Source organism: Silurus aristotelis (genome assembly GCF_946808225.1).
Source record: "Silurus aristotelis genome assembly, chromosome: 15".
NCBI lineage: Eukaryota > Metazoa > Chordata > Actinopteri > Siluriformes > Siluridae > Silurus > Silurus aristotelis.
Genome location: NC_139588.1, coordinates 17,762,993 through 17,781,182, shown reverse-complemented (window position 1 = coordinate 17,781,182; position 18,190 = coordinate 17,762,993). Strand labels below are relative to the sequence as shown.

The window sequence follows — 18,190 nt, the reverse complement described above, 5'->3', positions numbered from 1 at the left end:
TTCTAAGTGCGTTTACCTTATATATATATATATATATATATATATATATATATATATATATATATATATATATAAACCTTGAATAACTGAAATTGCATGCATCAGTATTAATGATGGTTATTGTTATCCATGTGCTGTTTTTGCATGATCTTGCAAGTGGAACCGGCATGCATTGTGCTGAGCTAAGCTTCCTCCTTCAGCACACTGAACATGAACAGTCTTGGGATTTTTTTCTTTTTTCCCTTGCAAAAGGTCAGGACGGTGTTACAAATTCAGCCCAGAAGCAATGTAGCTCTTCTATTTAAGCCCCATGTATTGTTGCAAACGAATCCCGAAGTAATGCACTTAAATGCACCAGGTTTGGTGCACATGAGCATGGATGAGTGTACAGGCTGATTGAGGGATGGCTTGATCTTTTATTTATTTCAACATGATCCTGAGAGTGGAGTTATTTTTGGCTTATAATGGGTGGTTTGCTGCAATCAAGCTATTGCAGGCCAAACCCACAAAGCCTGAGGCCTTATATTTATATGACTGGAGTAGTTCTGATGTGCATCTTGCTACACTTTCATTTTGGCGTATCTTATATGATATCTTGTGTTTTTGAGTATCATTAAACTTTCAGTATTATTAGATTTTAATCACGTTTGGTCCATTTTATAATACAATAGTGATGATTGCACTAGGATTTCTGTATTACATGTTTTTCCCTTTTTAAGATTAGCTCAGACAGGTGGGGTTGATATTTGATTGATGAAGCCCTGTCCTCCAGATCTTAGGTGGACTTCGTTCCTTTGAGTTCCATTCAACGCGTGTATGAGGTGCAGCTCAATAATGTATGTTCAGTGCGACAAAGATTTGCAAATCGCTGCTCCCCAAAGTTCCCCCTGCGAATTCATATATCACGTGTAGAAGAGTGACTGATACGACCGCTTCAGAAAATACACCTTAAAGAAATCAGGATTATAGTTTTTTTTGTTGTCAGTGTACAAAGATTTTATATTGTTCTATCTGGTTGCCAGATGTTTTCTCAACAGGCAGCTGCTAAAATAAATTTTTTCTCAGAAAACTACTTTTTTTTTCTCTCTCTCTAAATAAGGTATAAAAAAATTGCACCTTTTGAATATGCGTTACATGCCTTATCTAATATCTGATGCAGGTGATCATTACACAATTTCATTACTTTATGATACTAATGGATCGACTTTAATCTGAACTTGAATTACTCTCTCATTACGTTTAAATCACTTCACCTGTGTGCACTTCAGCCAAACGTCACATTTATGTATGTGTGGTTAAATCTGGACCAAAACCATGAGTCTGTAAATGCCATGATTTCATCCTAATGCACAAAACCGGAGCTTCTGAGTTCGTTCATGATGCTCGCACACAATATAAAGCATTTAGAGATTGATGTTAAGGAAACGACATTTGCATATTCCATCCTCCTTCACATTTTCTTCTCATCGTCTGGACTGATGTCGCATTGTGTTGTCTTTTAATTGGTAAACCGTATAACCTTCTGTGGAACATCTTCAGACTGGATGTCGTTTATTGGGGAAAACCTACAGGTCGTGGTCCACATAAGATCTCATGAACAGATACACAGTAAACGCTTCCTTTGTATAGTTTAACCTGGTGAGGATGCTGTGAAAGGCAGTTGAGTATTGTTGGTTATTGTACGTGTTTTAGTAAGTATGCATTCGAGGTTGTCTGTTAAGAAGAATGGAGACACAATACTCCTCAACTAAACTCTCAAGGATGCATATATTTATTTTTATTTATTTATTTATTTTTTCTGGGGAATTTTAATATAGTAAATATAGTCTTGAGTGTGTAAATGGTTTATAATGTTTATTTAAAGGTAAATGTAGTTCCACTTCTTAAAACACGTATCAAGGCCACAAAACGTTTATGCGTTTTACTCCACTACGGTGACGCAGTAGCAGAGATTTTTATCTATTTTTTCATTTTAAGTCATTCATCTGTTTTTATTTTGCATTGTGACCCAAATTCCTCTCACAAATCAACCTTTTTTTTTTTTTGGCAGTAAATGAAAATCTGGGCATCATAATGTCAGGGATCATAATGCCATAAGCGTTCCTGCACAAATCATTTATCATCATAATGGCGATGCAGAGAAATGGCGCTTCTGTGTGTTTTATTTATTTATTTATTTTTTCCCTTTCTTTTCTTCTCTGAAATGAGAGGAAATGAGAGATGGCGGCGTAGATGTATGCAAACCCGGCGCGCTTCATAAAAAACTCAATCGGAATACCGCGTATCTTTTTAGAATGCGCATAATCGACGTTCGTGTTCTCCTTCCTGTAGGTGTGTGTTGATGTTTGAAGAAAGTGGAATTATCATTCTTCTTCTTCTTTTTTTTTTGGTGCAGTGCCTTGCAGCGGTGAACTAGACTCGTCTTACGCAGTCCCTTCTCCCGCTGCTAACCAGCACCTGCAGCGTCACTGCTGCAGCCCAGTCTTCCCTGTGCTTTATGACCCTGAGGAAAGTGGCGCAACCTGCGGGGTGACTGTGCTATTCCTTTCCTATGCTGTCTTATAGCAACCTGGCCATCGGTGCACTGATGAAATGCAGGACGATTAGGGTTTTTTGCTGCAGATGACAGCGGTGTGTCATAAGTGCTGCTTTATGCCAGTTAGTCTCGCTCCTCCTGCTCTGTATGCATCTCTTTAGCACTTAGAGTCAGTCTCTCATGCCCTTGTCTCATGACGTGGCCTATTTTAAGAAAAGGGAACAATCTGCCCGTTTATTACATTTTTCCTATTTAAGTGTTTTAGAAGTATTAAATGAAACCAGTTAGGTTTAGGCATCTGTCCTGCATTCTTGTAACATTCCCAAATGGAAAAACTACACATTTTATATATTTTTATTTATTTTTTTTTTTTTATAGGCTTAGTGCTTTGAAGTCACAGCTCATCTGTTTTATTTCTATTTTGTCTTTTTTTGTTTTATTATATATATATATATATATATATATATATATATATATATATATATATATATATGTATGTATGTGTATGTGTTTTTTTTTTTTTTTTATGTGGAGCTTCCCTTTTTCAAATTATATATATATAATGATTTAAAAAAGGGAAGCTCCACATAAATGCAGCTAAAGGAATAACTAAGTGTTATGTGTGAGGAGTTTTTGGGAAAGGAGTCTTCAGTCTGAGGTAAAGCTGCAGCTTTAGGTTTATAGATTCCAATTCATCAAAAGGTGTAGGATTGAGGTCGGCGCTCTGTAGCAGGCCAATCAAGATATTCCACTCCAACCAATGTAAACCATATGTTCATGGACCTGGTTTTGTGCACAGGGGAATTGTCATGTTGGAGCAGGTTTGGATCTCTTAGTTTAAGTGTAGAGAAAATTCTATGCAAATTCATCGAAGGACATTCTATACAATTGTGTGCCTTGTGTTTGTGGTAGACAGGTGTCCAAATATTTTTGTCCATTTAGTACATTTTAGTACTTTTTTTTTGGTATAAATTTATATACCGTAATTTCCGGACTATAAAGCGCACCCATATATAAACCGCACTGAATTTGACACAGATTTTTATTTTGAACATAAGCCGCACCTGTCTATAAGCCGCAGGGTTAGGGTTAGGGTTAGTCTACACTAATGTACTTTACACAGGCTTTAACGAAAGACACGTTACACACGGTGTAACGGGTGAAATATGTTGCGCTTCCTTTAGGAGCATAGCGGTATTTTGGGAATAGCCTGGCACTGCATTCTTCTGGTATTACTGCGTGTGTGCAAGACCGAGGAATATGTCCTTATTATTTTCTGATGCTCATTTCTAAGTTTCTTTGACTAACTCGTAACGCTGTTGTCAAGAAAAATAAAAAAGCAGGAGTTTTGGAAACCTGTCTGTGCTCATATGATTTCTGTTGCAACTGAAGTTAGCGAGCTCTCCCTTCACCCAGACTCAACGTGTTACAACGGCTTGTATCTAAACAGTAGCCTACCAAGAAAGTCATTGTTCACTGTCTTTCTCCTTCCTTTCACAACTATTTCTCTCGAGAGTTTTTCTTTTGGCATCGTCGTGCGTTTAAAAATTACCCGATGGACCTTTTTTCTCCCGATGCCGTGCTGCTCAGAACACAGGTGAGGTGCGTTTTTTTTTTTTTTTTTTTTTTTTTTTTTTTCCGTTCAAAAATTCCATTGGTCTAATGTTATGTCGCTCTGTTTTTTGGCTTGAAGTTTGTGAAACCGGGAAAAACCCAGAAAAAAATCTATAAATAAGTCGCTTCATTGTTTAAGCTGCGGGATTCAAAACGTGGGGAAAAAAGTAGCGTCTTATAGTCTGAAAAATACGGTAATATATAATATATTTTTTTTAATTTAATTTCAGTGCAAAACTACCAAAACAAAGTTGCACTTGATCCATGCTTGGCTAATCCCCTACATGTCCTAGTGATTGATTTTGTAAAAAAAAATTGTAAAACAAAATTACAAAAATGACCCACAGTCGACTGATATGGACTGACATTATGTTTGGCCAATTTTCTTTTTCCCCCTTCATGCCATAAAATCTAATTCTTAATTAATAAGATGTAATAAAGGATATTGCTTAAATGTAACACATATTGAACATGAGACTCTGGAATCAGTGCACTTGTTACCAGGTTTTTGTACCTGTGCCTACCTGTAGCCCAAACTACAGCTGTTTAACGGCTCACTAACAATAGAGTTCCAAAAACATACTCTCTCTCTCCAGATGTTATCCTCGTTCTCTCTCTCTCCAGATGTTGCTATCGTTCTCTCTCTCTCTCTCACTCTCCAAATGTTATCCTCGTTCTCTCTCTTTAAATGTTACTCTTGTGTTCTTTGTCTCCTCTCTCTTCAGGCGTTACTCTCGTTCTCTCTCTCTCTTTCTCTCTCTCTCTCTCTGTTATCCTAGTTCTATCTCCAGGCGTTACTCTCGTTCTCTCTCCAAATGTGTTTCGAGAGTTCGGCTTTAGTTTTGTTCCGTACCGTTGGCTTTGGTTCGGACGGCCTCGGTTGATTCTGCATGTCGACTCCGCGGCGGAGCTCGTTGGCGAGGAACAATCTGATTGGTCAATTAGCTTAGTGAATGAGCGTGGAAAAAACTGAACACACTTGTCATTCTTGCTCTTGTCTTTGCAACTTAGCAGACATGTTTAACGGATTCATGTAGCTTTTTTTCAGTAATGATTTTTGAATTTGCTGCACAATAGGCCTGACCTCTAGTCTTAACTTGTGAACACACGCTGGCAAGATGATGGAAAATGGACCTGAGGCACTCGGTTACAGAACAAACGCAAATCCGAGAGCTCCATGTGGCATGTTGCTCCTTTCTATCTCATACACTATAAAACTGCTTGTTTATTTATTAACATAAAAGTAATTATAATGTAATTGGCTGACACCAAGAACAAGTCTGAATGCTTCATCATGTTTGGAGTATAAACTAACTGAGTAGCTGGAATGCTTAAAAAATTGCTTAGCCGTTTAGCATGAATTTTCCATTCAGCCTGTATGTAGTGGCTTAGAGATACCAGGTTAATGTGTGATTTTATTTAAGCCTGGATTTATGGATTTTGGGCAGACTTTTTATTCATCGTTATACCAAGGAGCTGTTTAATGCTCTCTTCTGATTGGTCAGAAAGTGGTGTTAATTTTCTTTTTCTTTCATAAATGCAATATTGTAGCTAGACCAGGCAATGCTTTTCCTGTTTGTCCAACTTGTCCCCACTGTAGCCTGAGATTTCTATTTTCGGCTGACAGAGGTTAACGTGGGCTTCTGCTGTTGTAGCTGCTCAGACTTTAGGTCCAAGTTGTTGTGCCTTCAAGATGCTCACAGAAGATCACAGTTGTAAAGAGAGTTTTTAAGTTACTGTGGGTTTCCTGTCAAGTCATATTGTCTCAAAGCAGCTTTACAGAATTTTAATAGTTAAGGTGAATGGTGTGCATTAATCCCTGATGAGCAGCCATGGTGGCTGTGGCAAGGAAAAACTACCAGTCTGACTGTCTCTAATTAAGGTGTTTTCCATCCGCAGATCTGTTGGTTGCTGGATGGGTTTTTTTTGCACTGTTTAGTGTAAACTTTAGGTGTGTGTGTGTGTGTGTGTGTGTGTGTGTGTGTGTGTGTGAGAAGCTTTGGAGATCTGCATTTTCTGCAAGACTTGAACCAGCCTTTCTGGAACCAACAAGCCACAGTACATTACTGAAGCTCTTATCATGATGAAATGTCAGCGTCCGTTGGAATGTCCAGTTATCACCACTCGCAGACTGTCTAACTGTATACCTGTACATTATACTGTCTCACTCTTTTTATGTGGATGATAACTCTGCATGCATGTAGCCTCCATTACAACTGGCCAGACCTATAATCATTTTCAGGGAAAAAAGCTGGACCAAGGTTTACCTTTGTCCACATTCCAGACTTTGGCCTAGAGGAAGTGTCCCCTTAAACAACACCGCATATAAGGTCTTCTTTTAAACTTTTATAAGAATAAGAAATGTCCAAGATTAGTGGTGTAGCCGGCATTCCAGGCACAAATTATTATTATTATTATAAATGTATTTTTTTTGTCAATGTCGCTCTTTGAAAATTTGCGACATTGACTAAAAATGTGTTTATTGCTTTTGAAAGATTCCGTTTTAAGTCTACACTAAACACACTAAAACCGGCATTTTCAAAAAGCGTCTTTTTGTTGACCGAAAACGGCGTCTCCGCGTGGACGAAAGGCCGATACGGAGAGGAAAAAGATGAGTTTTCGAAGGAGAACTTCTGGATATGGCCTGAGATTTCAAAATGTATTAGTTTGAAATAGGAAAATGAGCATCTGTATACATCTTGGGTCCGAGGCAAGAAAAACTTGGGTCCTAGCATTCATGTGAATGTTACTTTGAGATGCATCACCTACCTGAACTTTGTTGTAGACCAAGTACATCCATTCACGGCAGTGGCGTTCCTGCCACGTTGTAAAACCCGTTAGCGTTGATTTGCCCTTTAAAATTTGCACGATTTAAAGTCAATTGATTGTGCATTTGTGCTGGAAAGACATGTTTGAATTTTCAGGTTTTGTCTTGGTGCCAGATACGTCAGCAAACCTTTAGAGGTCTTATGGAGTCCATACCTCGACAAGGTCAGATCTGTTTTAGCAGCACAAGGGGCAGGTGGTTTTAATGTTATGACTAATTTGTGTACAATTTAAGGGTCATATTATATATACATGTTCTTTTCATATAGTCCTGTGATGTCTTAGTTAGTTCTGTTCTGCCTCTTGTAACTTTAGGCTGTTTTATGTAGCACATGGGTGCTGGAGGAATGTGCAGTTTTGCTGTGAACTGGACCAAATGTATATGGTTGAAATGACAGGAAGACACTTGGCAGTTGACTAATCGTAAACGTGTTAAAATAAACAAAGACGAATCTCAGAAAAACACCATATAATTATATATAGATTCTGTTTGGCTTGATGATATTTCAAACCCGAACCCGTTAACATACCTAAACAATGGGCGTGATGAATGCATTGAATAATAGCTTTTTATTTATTTATAAAGTTTGGTTATGTATGTTTTATGTAGCTTGACCTGTTCTTATCACACACGGTTGAAAATGTGACTTATCTGTTTCCTCTTTGTGTGGAATTGGTTTGGACCGTATGATGTAAAATGCCTCAGAATGGTTGAAGTAAATCAGATTACATACCATCTGAGGAAATCACATATCACTGCTGAAGGGTTTCCATGGCAACGGCAGACATAAGTCACAATGAGCCATATTAATGAAGGCAGAACGTTTCCAGAAGGGAGGAATTGGGTCACTTATAAAAAGGATTTTCCTTTTTATTGTCAGGACGTGCTGCAGAGTCGTTCTGCTGTGAGGAATGTCAGCCATTTTGAGGCGTAGCTTCATTTCCGTGCGCTTAAATGGCAAATTAAGATCATATTCTAAGTCTCATCTCATGCTTATGCCCCCTGACTGACGGTTCCATCACTGTTTGTAATCTTATCTTGACACGTTTATAATAACCCACCATAAGGGGGAAAGATTTGCTATATGTTTACCTGTAATTTGCATGCCTGAGTACACATGCGCTTCAACATTCCAACCCTGAACTATAAATGTCTGCTCAGATGCATTATGGGTAAGTGTTTCTGCTAAGCATACATTTTCTGCTTGCTGCCTTTGTTTAAGTTTCGCATTTCAAGTTTAGGACTCAAATATGCTGACAAGCTTTGCTTGACTGATAACCCCTAAAGCTGTAATGAATAACCTTGAATCCTAAACTTCTCACAGATGTAAAATGGGTGAAAAATTAACCTGGTTAACATGACCAGGACTGTCCAGAAAAATCTTAGTCATATTTCATGATCTCCGACCCTGATGTCTAAATATTTACCGCTTAACCCAGTTTTTTGTCTCACAGAAATGTAAAATGTTTTCCCTCCTTTTTTCACCAGGATGTCCCAGTATACAGACGAGCCGCGCTTCACCATCGAGCAGATTGATCTGCTGCAGCGGCTGCGGCGGAGCGGCATGACCAAGCCCGAGATAGTTCATGCACTGGACACACTGGAGCGTCTCGACCGAGAGCACGGAGACAAGTTTGGGCGCCGTGGCTCCGCCTCCTCCTCCTGTGGCCCTGCTCCCTCTGGATCTGACCCCGCACCCTCACATGGCACCAATGAAAGCTCCACCTCCCACATGGCCGTGTCTACTGCCACCACCGCCACGCAGACTCAGTTCCTCTCCCAGTCACCGAGCAACAGCTACGCCACCTCACCACCTGTCTCACTGGTCGCTGTTACGCAAAATGGGTCAGCCAACGGGAAACTGTCTCCACCCCGTTATCAGGCAGGAAACACTGCGGCAGCCGTGGCGGTGAGGCCGTATGGGTTTGATGGGACGGAGGAAGAGATGGATGTTGACGACAAGGTCGAGGACTTGATGAGGTCAGTGATCAGAAAAAAAATCCCTATTAAATTATATCAACGATTTAGTTTTAATCTGTAAATCGACACCCAGTCCAGGATGCTATAGACGTTCTACACCGATCAGGCATAACTTTATGAGCCGTAAAGTGAAGAAAATTTATTTCTTTGTTATTAGGCAGCAAGTGAACATTTTGTCCTCAAAGTTGATGTGTTAAAAGCAGGAAAAATTGGTGAGTATAGGAATTTGAGTTGTCTAGATGTCTAAATTGTGATGTCTAGGCAACTGGGTCTCCAAAACTGCAGCTCTTGTGGGATGTTCCTGGTCTGCAGTGGTCAGTATCTATCAAAAGTGCCCCAAGGAAGGAACAGTCGTGGGGAGTGAAGGCTGAACCGTGTGGTCCAAACCAGTAGATGATCTCCTGTAGCTCAAACTGCTGAAGAAGTTGATTCTGTTGATGCTCGATGGGTCAGAACTGTTTTGGCAGCAAAAGGGGACCAACACTGTATTTGGCAGGTGACCATAAGGTTTTCCCTGATTGGTGTAATTAGAAATAATATACCTTTTAGGTAACTTGGTAGCTGTTTGCAATTTTGTGTCGCCAACAAATGAGTAGCGCGCGACACTGGCTGGCAACTTTGTTGGTTTTAATTGCACGGTGAAGTAGTAGCTGATGTTAGCTCTCTTGCTAAAAAGCTGTTAGGATCATTGGTTTTAATATATAAAGCTGCTAGTGTTAATTTGATGATATTAAATGTGCTGGTAAATTTTGGATAGTAGATTTAATTAGTGAAGTGAACATAGAGAGAGTTACTCTGACTAGATCATATAAAGAATGGAAGTCTAGCACTTGGCTATGTAGCTAGCAGTCTGAAGGAATTATAAATAAGTTATAAATAAGCACACACGTGCGGTGTTCACGTATTATTGTGAAACGTCGATGTTCCAGAATCAACATGGTGCACATCAGAGTAGAATTGCACCTTCTCTGTATTGGTTCAAGCCTGTATCTGGGATGCAGTGAGATTGGTGAAGTAGCATCTAATAGTAGTAACATGACTGGACTTTATTTTAAAACACAGCCATTGACCTCAGCAGTTTCATCAGAAGGTGAGAAGAGAAACACCTTCAACATAATATAACACAAGTCCAGGCTTGGATCAGTGGTTTTAATGTTTCCCGCCAAAATACTGGTTAAACCAGGTGTAGGGTTTCTTGCCAAGTTGTGTAATAATTCGGACTAAGACATATGGTATAATAAAGGTTTTATTGCCTGAACATTTTTCATTTTGTCTGTACAGTCAAACATGAGGGGTTTTTTTTCCCCCAAAATGAAAATACTTTAGAGAAAAAAAGAGAAAAAGGTGACTACTATGCTAGCTGAACTCAACTATTAACTACATTTTGCTTGAGCATTAACCAAGATTTTAAGAAGAAACATTATTTAAACATTAGTTTAAAAGATCCGTCTCACACCCATAACATGCTTTGTATAAAGCATTAACACAGCTCTATTTTTACTCTTATCGACATACAACTAGTTTTTTTTTTTTATAGTTTTAATAGAAAAAGAAATGTTTCCTTCATATTACATGTGTATGCCAATAGTGGGTACGGTGACTGTTCAGTTTGGTACAACAGAGTACAACATTATGTGTATTGTATGAGTTTCAGTTCAAGTCCAAGATAAACTGCTAGATAAGTGTTGTTTGTTTTGTTTGTTTGTTTATTTATTTATTTCTTGACACCATTTCTGCAATGATAAGACGACCTGCGTACAGATCTTAAATGGACATTACTGCACAGGTGTAGCACAACTTAACTAGCGTTTTATATTCGATCAATTCCATGGTTATTGGTGGACTGCGAGGTGTTGCATGCCTGGAGTTCTCACTTCTTTAGAGCAAAGATTGTGGCGTTCCAAACCGTGGTTTTACCTGGTGTTCTATTCTAAATCAATTAGAACTAGAGCTGAAACGATTCCTCAAATTATTCACCTCGATGCTCCATTTAGTCTATTTAACTACACACGGAGCATTGCGTTTCCCCACGGATTTTTACTACTGACGCACCACCTGCTGGAGCGATCTGGACTGGTGAACACAGAAGATGCTGCAGAGTAAAAAAAATAAAAAAAATGGAGGAACAGGGAGAAGATTCATGTGAAAGCCCGTTTCTACCACAAAAAAAAAAATAAAAGGTTTGCCAAATCCTGTTGAATCGCATGGAAGCAAACAAAGTCTCCGATCCCTGGAGAGAACAAGACCGATGAAGCAGAGGAGTCCTACAGCCGTTCAGGCTGACATGACTCCCGGTGGATGCACTAGAGATGTTTAAGAGTAATGAAGTCGGGATTGTGTTGAATGAAGTCGGAATTGCGAGACATGAAGTCGGAATTAGGCAAACTTTTTTTTTTTTTTTTTTTTTTTTATGTGGCGGAAATGGACTTCTATAGGAATCAGGCCAAAGAAAACGACCGAAAGTTTCCAAAGTTTTGGATAATATAAAACTAAAACATAAAGAAAACAGTGCGTTTACCTTTTATTTTGAGTTATTTTTAGTCATATGAAATGTTTTTATATTTTTGATTTTTTTTAAAAATATATATATATTACTATATTTTCTATTTGTGTTTTGATGTAATATGGCAATTAAATGCACTAAATGGGTTTAGTTTTCAACAGATATTTGTATATATAATTGTATGCAATTTCAGCAATAAAATAAATTTTTTTTGCTTTTTTCAGAAAAATTTACGAGACCTGCCTTATTTTCTTTTGTATATTTAGTATTGCTCTTTAATAATAATTAAAAAAAGTACTTCTAGCAACTATTCCGGCGATTAATCGAGTAATCGGATAAGAGCACACACAATACTAAAATAATCGATAGCTACAGCCCTGATCGGAACTAAACCAATCGGAATTGAAATGGATTTTCCCAATCTTTAATTCAGCGTTCTGTAAGTGTATGTAAAGCCACATCAAGTGTTTAAACCATTAACAGAACCCGGTAACACAATTTCGCACACTTGGAACAATTATTTTTAGTCGCTCGGTGTGCTTTTTGTAAGTTCGGATCGAAAAAGGAAAAAGGGATCTTTGCACTGAACAGATGCATGTCATTGCATTAATTCTTCAGCATGAATGATGTACAACCTTTCCAGTCTCAGATGTTTGCCTGACTCGGAAAACCCTTCTTATGTGCAGTCTAAGAGAAAACTCCACTGCTGAAATTTATGTAAACACAATATACTTCCTCAGACACTGTGACGAGACATCATCTACACACAGATTTATGTAGTTTTCTTATTACCGTATTTTTCGGACTATAAGCTGCTCCTTTTTTTCCATGTTTTGAACCTTGCGATTTAAACAACGAAGCGGCTTTATGAATTTTTCCTGGGTTTTTCACGGTTTCACAAACTTCAAGCCAAAAAAACTGAACCCCATAACATTACACCAATGAAATTTCCGAACGGAAACGGAAAAACGCACCTCACCTGTGTTCTGAGCTGCACGGCTTCGGGAGAAAAAACGGTTTATTTAAACGCACGACGATGCCAAAAGATAAACTCCCGAGAGAAATAGTTGTAAAAGGAGGGAGGAAGACAGTGAACAATGACTTTCTTGGTCGGCTACTGTTTAGATACAAGCCGTTGTAACGCGTTGAGTCTGGGTGAAGGGAGAGCTCGCTAACTCCAGTTGCAACAGAAATCATATGAGCACAGACAGGTTTCCAAAACTCGTGCTTTTTCAATTTTTCTTGGCAACAGCATTACGGGTTAGTCAAAGAAACTTAGTGCGCATCAGAAAATAATAAGGACATATTCCTCGGTCTTGCACACATGCAGTAATAGCGGAAAAATGCAGCGCCAGGCTATTCCCAAAATGCCGCTCTGCTCCTAAAGGAAGCGTAACACATTTCACCTGTTACACCGTGTCTTTTGTTAAAGCCTGTGTAAAGTTCATTAGTTTCAGTGTAGACGCCTGCGGCTTATAGACAGGTGCGGCTTATGTTCAAAATAAAAATCTTTGTCAAATTCAGTGGGTGCGGCTTATATATGGGTGCGCTTTATAGTCCGGAAATTACGGTAATACCTAGAACTTCCAAAAACCAGAGTTTAGGCATTGAACTTGGAGCTTACATACCTTCACTGGACTAGATGATTCATTTAAGGGTTTATGATTTCACTACCCCTGATATAGCATGCTCACATTGGCTACAAGTGATCTGACACTAAAGAAACATCCTCAGTGCTAGATGTTTCTATAAACCAGTGGCTGCTTAGATATTTCATGCTTCATCAATGTGTGATGTCTGTGTGATTAGGAGGGACAGCAGTTTGGTGAAAGAGGAGATCAAGGCTTTTCTGGCTAACCGGCGCATCTCTCAGGCAGTTGTGGCCCAGGTCACAGGTTAGTGGGTGTTTTTTTTTTTTTTTTTTTTTCTTCCTTTTGCGACTTTTATCACATTCAACCTACAGGTCTTTCATCAAGAATTTAACTTTAACCCTCTGGTTCTCACCAGGTCCTCACTTTTAACCTGATATTTGGCCTTGCATGCACTGATTTCACCATGTTACTTCTTCAATTCAAATAAAAGTAATTGTTACTACTTTAATTGCTATTTTATTGTCTGTAGTTATTTTTGTTTGCACCATTGGTCTGTCTTTCTCTTTCTCTCAGGAATCAGTCAGAGTCGGATCTCCCACTGGCTCCTGCAGCAGGGATCTGATCTGAGTGAGCAAAAGAAACGAGCCTTTTATCGCTGGTACCAGCTGGAAAAGACCACTCCAGGTTTGATGGTGCTTGTGTGTGCGCGCACTATGAATTCCTGAAGACTTTATAGCCCCCTTTAATTAATTTGTGTAATTAGCTTCTCGCTTTTAGCTCTAATGTCTTTAATGCAAAGAGAGAATTTTTTTGTGCGTTTTTTTCGGTGTGGTTATATTTGGTAGCGCTGATAATCTGGTAACAAATACTACTCAGCATTAGCCATCTGCTTACTCAGTGATACTCTAACCACAGAAACTTCTTTCCTGTTTACTTGGCTTTTGTGTGCCAAAAAGCTATTTTATATCCAGTATTTCAGAAGAGTAGTACATATTTGCAATACAAAGTCAGATAAATGAGAGAAGACCGAGTGGGTGCACTTACAATACAGTGAGACCATCATGAGCTCCATCCAGTAATGTGAAAAACCAAGTTGTGTGCATTGTTGTTGTTGTTGTTGTTGTTAGATTAATACATTTGAATAATATTAGTATTTACTCAAGACGTTTTCTGATAATTCCATACAAAGTTAAATATGTCGGCTATTTAAGAGGTACCAGAGTGAACACCTCACCATATTTTGCCTTTTTCCAACGAACTCCCTCGTTAAAGCTTATACACATAATTCTGCAGAAATCAAAACGCGCCCAAGCAAGTCAAGTCAAGTTTATTTGTATAGCGCTTTTCACAACAGACATTGTCTCAAAGCAGCTTTACACAAATCAACAGTTAAGGTGAATGGTGTGAATTTATCCCTGATGAGCAAGCCGTGGCGACTGTGGCAAGGAAAAACTCCCTTAGATGTTATGAGGAAGAAACCTTGAGAGGAACCAGACTCAAAAGGGGAACCCATCCTCATTTGGGTGACCTCAAGAGTTTGATCATAAATCTTTCAACAATACAGAACACTGGAGAGTCAGAACTAACATGATTACTGGAGTATAAGATTATGTGATGTTCTTTCTGCAGTCTTATACAGTCTATATGGTTAGTAGCTCCCAGTTTTATAAGCTCAGCATTTGTGATCATCACAGATCCAGCATCAGCTTCTCCATGCCAGAGCCTTTAAACACTCCAGGAGGTCCAATGTCAAACTCCACACATGTAGCGAGATCCAAATGGCACTGGTACGTCTCTAGATGGTTCGGGATGTTTGCGAGTTCGGCATCTACTTCTTCACAGGTCCGTAATCATCACGAGGTGGGAGGTGACTGGAGCTGGCCAAACCTCAGGGTGTCTCGGGATGGGGAGAGAAAGAGAAGCAGTGGAGAGGAATTAGTGTAGCTGCTGTTCATGATATTAACAGCACAAGTTGATAATGTGCATGTGATCAGATGTTCTGGAGCACAAAGTTATGATATGTGATGTGTGTTATGTGTAGACTTTGCTAAAAAGATACGTTTTTAATCTACACTTAAACTGGGAGAGTGTATCTGAACCCCGAACACTTTCAGGAAGACTATTCCAGAGTTTAGGAGCTAAATGTGAAAATGATCTACCGCCTTTAGTGGACTTTGCTATTCTAGGAACTACTAGAAGTAGTAGTACTAGAAGTTTTGAGATCTTAGGGAGCGTGACGGATTGTAGCGTGTTTAAAGACTGGATAGATACATAGGAGTCAAACCATTTAGTGCTTTATAAGTGAGAAGTAATAGTTTGTAGTCTATTCGAAACTTAACCGGAAGCCAATGTAGGGACGATAGGATTGGGGTTATGTGATCATATTTTCTTGACCTTGTGAGAACTCTGGCTTCTGCATTCTGGACTAACTGAAGCTTGTTTATTAATGATGCAGGACATCCACCTAGTAACGCATTACAGTAGTCTATTCTGGAGGTCATAAACGCATGGACGAGCTTCTCTGCATCGGATATAGACAACATGTTTCTTAACTTAGAAATATTTCTAAGGTGAAAGAAGGCTGTTTTTGTAACTTGGTTGATATGATATTTGAAAGACAAGTTGCTGTCTAAAATAACTCCCAGGTCTTTTACCGTTGAACTAGTGGTTACAGAACATCCGTCTAATGCAGGCTGAGATGCTGGAGCTTCTGTATACTAGTTTTTGGGCCGATGAGCAAAATCTCCGTCTTATCAGAATTTAAAAGTAGAAAGTTATGGGTCATCCAATCGCTTATTTCCTTAACACACTCAGTTATCCAAATTAATTGAGCTGTATCGCCTGGTTTAGATGAGATATATAGCTGAGTATCATCAGCATAACAATGAAAGCTAATTCAATGCCTTCTAATAATATTTCCTAACAGAAGCATGTATATTGTGAAGAGCAGGGGTCCTAGAACTGAACCTTGCGGCACGCCATAATTTACTTGCATTAGCCTGGATAGCTCTCCATTTAAATCTACGAAATGGTAACGATCGGACAGGTAGGATTTAAACCAGCTTAATGCCTGTCCCTAAATGTAATTTTGTAAGCGATCAAGGAGGAGATCATGGTCTATAGTGTCGAATGCAGCACTAAGATCTGGTAGAACCAACAGGGAGAAAAGCAAGTAGCAGTTCTGCAGTCAGAGGAGAGCAGGCGCAAGTGTGGTGAACAGAAAGGCCTTTCAGAATGCACAGCACAGTAAAGCACAGGAATCTTTCGCAACAGAGGGAACAGGATCATCTTAACCTGTTGTGACTTCTGAGAGGCTTTTCTGCTCACCACAGTTCAGGGTTTCTACACGTTTAGGAAAAGCATGAAAAAGTATGGAATTTGATGCGACTGATTTCCAGGTCTGGATTAGTATTGAAAAAAGAGCACTGAGTATTGAAAAATATGTTTCCATACTGTTTCTCCATTTACTTTTCTAAAATATAAAATTAAGAATTTGTAAAAAAAAAAAACCCTTACTATTTTATTTAATTTTTAACTTTTTTTTTTTTTTTTATTTAAAACAAAGGCTCATTATTCTGTATACATCTGAAGACTGTGTTTTTGTCAGGAAACGCTCCGCATCCACACTTTAGTTTTCAACCATTTTCCAAAAGTTGCTCATCCACACCGAAATGTCTGAAAACGCTCATGTCCCTGTGCTGCACATTAGCAAAACGTAACATGCTTCGAACCTGCGTTATTTCCGCCCAGCATTTATTTATTGTTTTTTTTTTCCCCCAAAATTTATGTCTACTCTTTTGCTGACTGAAAACGCTTTAGCCGTGTGGACGAAAAGACCAAAATGGAGAGAAAATTATGCAAACACTAGTGTGAACATGTTTTTGTTTCTTGGTTAACTGCACATAAACAATCTTTTTTTTTTTTTTTTTTTTTTTTGCTTTAGGATTGAAGGTTTACAGTTTAAAAATGTAATTCATAAATAAGAAATATTGCATGGTTTTATTGAATTTGTATGAGCTACAGCAGCTACCACCTTGCGACATTTATTTGGTAATATAATGGCATCCATCAGAGATTCTGACTGTTACATACGTCAGAGATTGTAACCTATGTTGGGATTTAAAATCGTTATTTCATATGTTTAGTATGGTCTTTTAAAATCTTTAAAGAACTCTGCATATTTGTGTCTGGAAAAGTATGGAACGTTTACATGTAAAATGTGTAGCAACCCTGAAAGTGTGTTTGAGTCGCTGTAGACTTCCTGTTAGCTTGAGTTCACACACACACTGCTGGAAATGCGTGTGCGCCATTGTGCAGAACTGATCATCATAATCACCACATTGTATTTACTTATGACTTAGATCTATTTCTTAACCCACTTCAAATAACCACAATAATCACAAGTCTGTGTGTGTTTTCAGGTGCCACTCTGAACATGCGTCCTGCCCCCATGACTCTGGATGAGATTGAGTGGCGTCAGACTCCGCCCCCAATAAGTTCTGCCACAGGCAGCTTTCGCCTACGCAGAGGCAGCCGCTTCACCTGGAGGAAGGAGTGTCTTGCTGTGATGGAGAGGTGAGCGTGACGGCAAGATTGCAAGCACACATGGACTCGGTGATGAGCAGTGTTCTTGGATGCGAGTCTACATGAGTGAATGTAATCCGAATGAGTCCTTTGAAACATTTCAGCTTGTTTGAAACAGGTCATAGCTGGAATTTCTTATATTTTCACTTTCACTGTTTGTATTCTGTATTTTGTGTAGTTGCATTTTTGCTAATTCCTTGTGTAAATTTTTGGGACGTCTCCATGACCCACCCTAAGAGAGAAAGAAAAACAGAAGCTTTATTCTTGCCACGTGTTCGTTACACCACAGTGAATTTCTTTATTCTTACATCAAAAAGATGTTGGGAAGATGGGGTCAGAGCACAGGGACGGCCATGAAACAGCACCCCTGGTGCATAAAGGGTTAAGGGTCTTCCTCAACAAGTCAATAAGCGTGGTAGCTTGTCGATACCCACGCTTGAACCCCCCCTAATTTTCCAATCAGTAACCCAGAGCCTAAAAGACAGTAGTAGCTGAGCTTCCAACTCCAAGTATATAATAGAAACAAGCTTTAGTGATCTGCCATTAATATCCAC

The 18,190-nt window shown here is 39.0% G+C and overlaps 1 protein-coding gene across 3 annotated transcripts in view; it reads left to right on the top strand.

Annotated features, from left to right (window-relative positions):
• Nucleotides 1-18,190, top strand: part of hmbox1b (homeobox containing 1 b) — a 30,546-nt gene that overhangs the window by 710 nt on the left and 11,646 nt on the right. For all 3 annotated transcript variants that reach the window (XM_083562329.1, XM_083562328.1, XM_083562327.1), the window contains exons 2-5: nucleotides 8,466-8,957; nucleotides 13,270-13,355; nucleotides 13,626-13,736; nucleotides 17,474-17,627. In XM_083562329.1, the coding sequence (XP_083418455.1) occupies nucleotides 8,467-8,957; nucleotides 13,270-13,355; nucleotides 13,626-13,736; nucleotides 17,474-17,627 (842 nt within the window). In that variant the 5' untranslated portion in view covers nucleotide 8,466. The remainder of the gene's footprint in view (nucleotides 1-8,465; nucleotides 8,958-13,269; nucleotides 13,356-13,625; nucleotides 13,737-17,473; nucleotides 17,628-18,190) is intronic.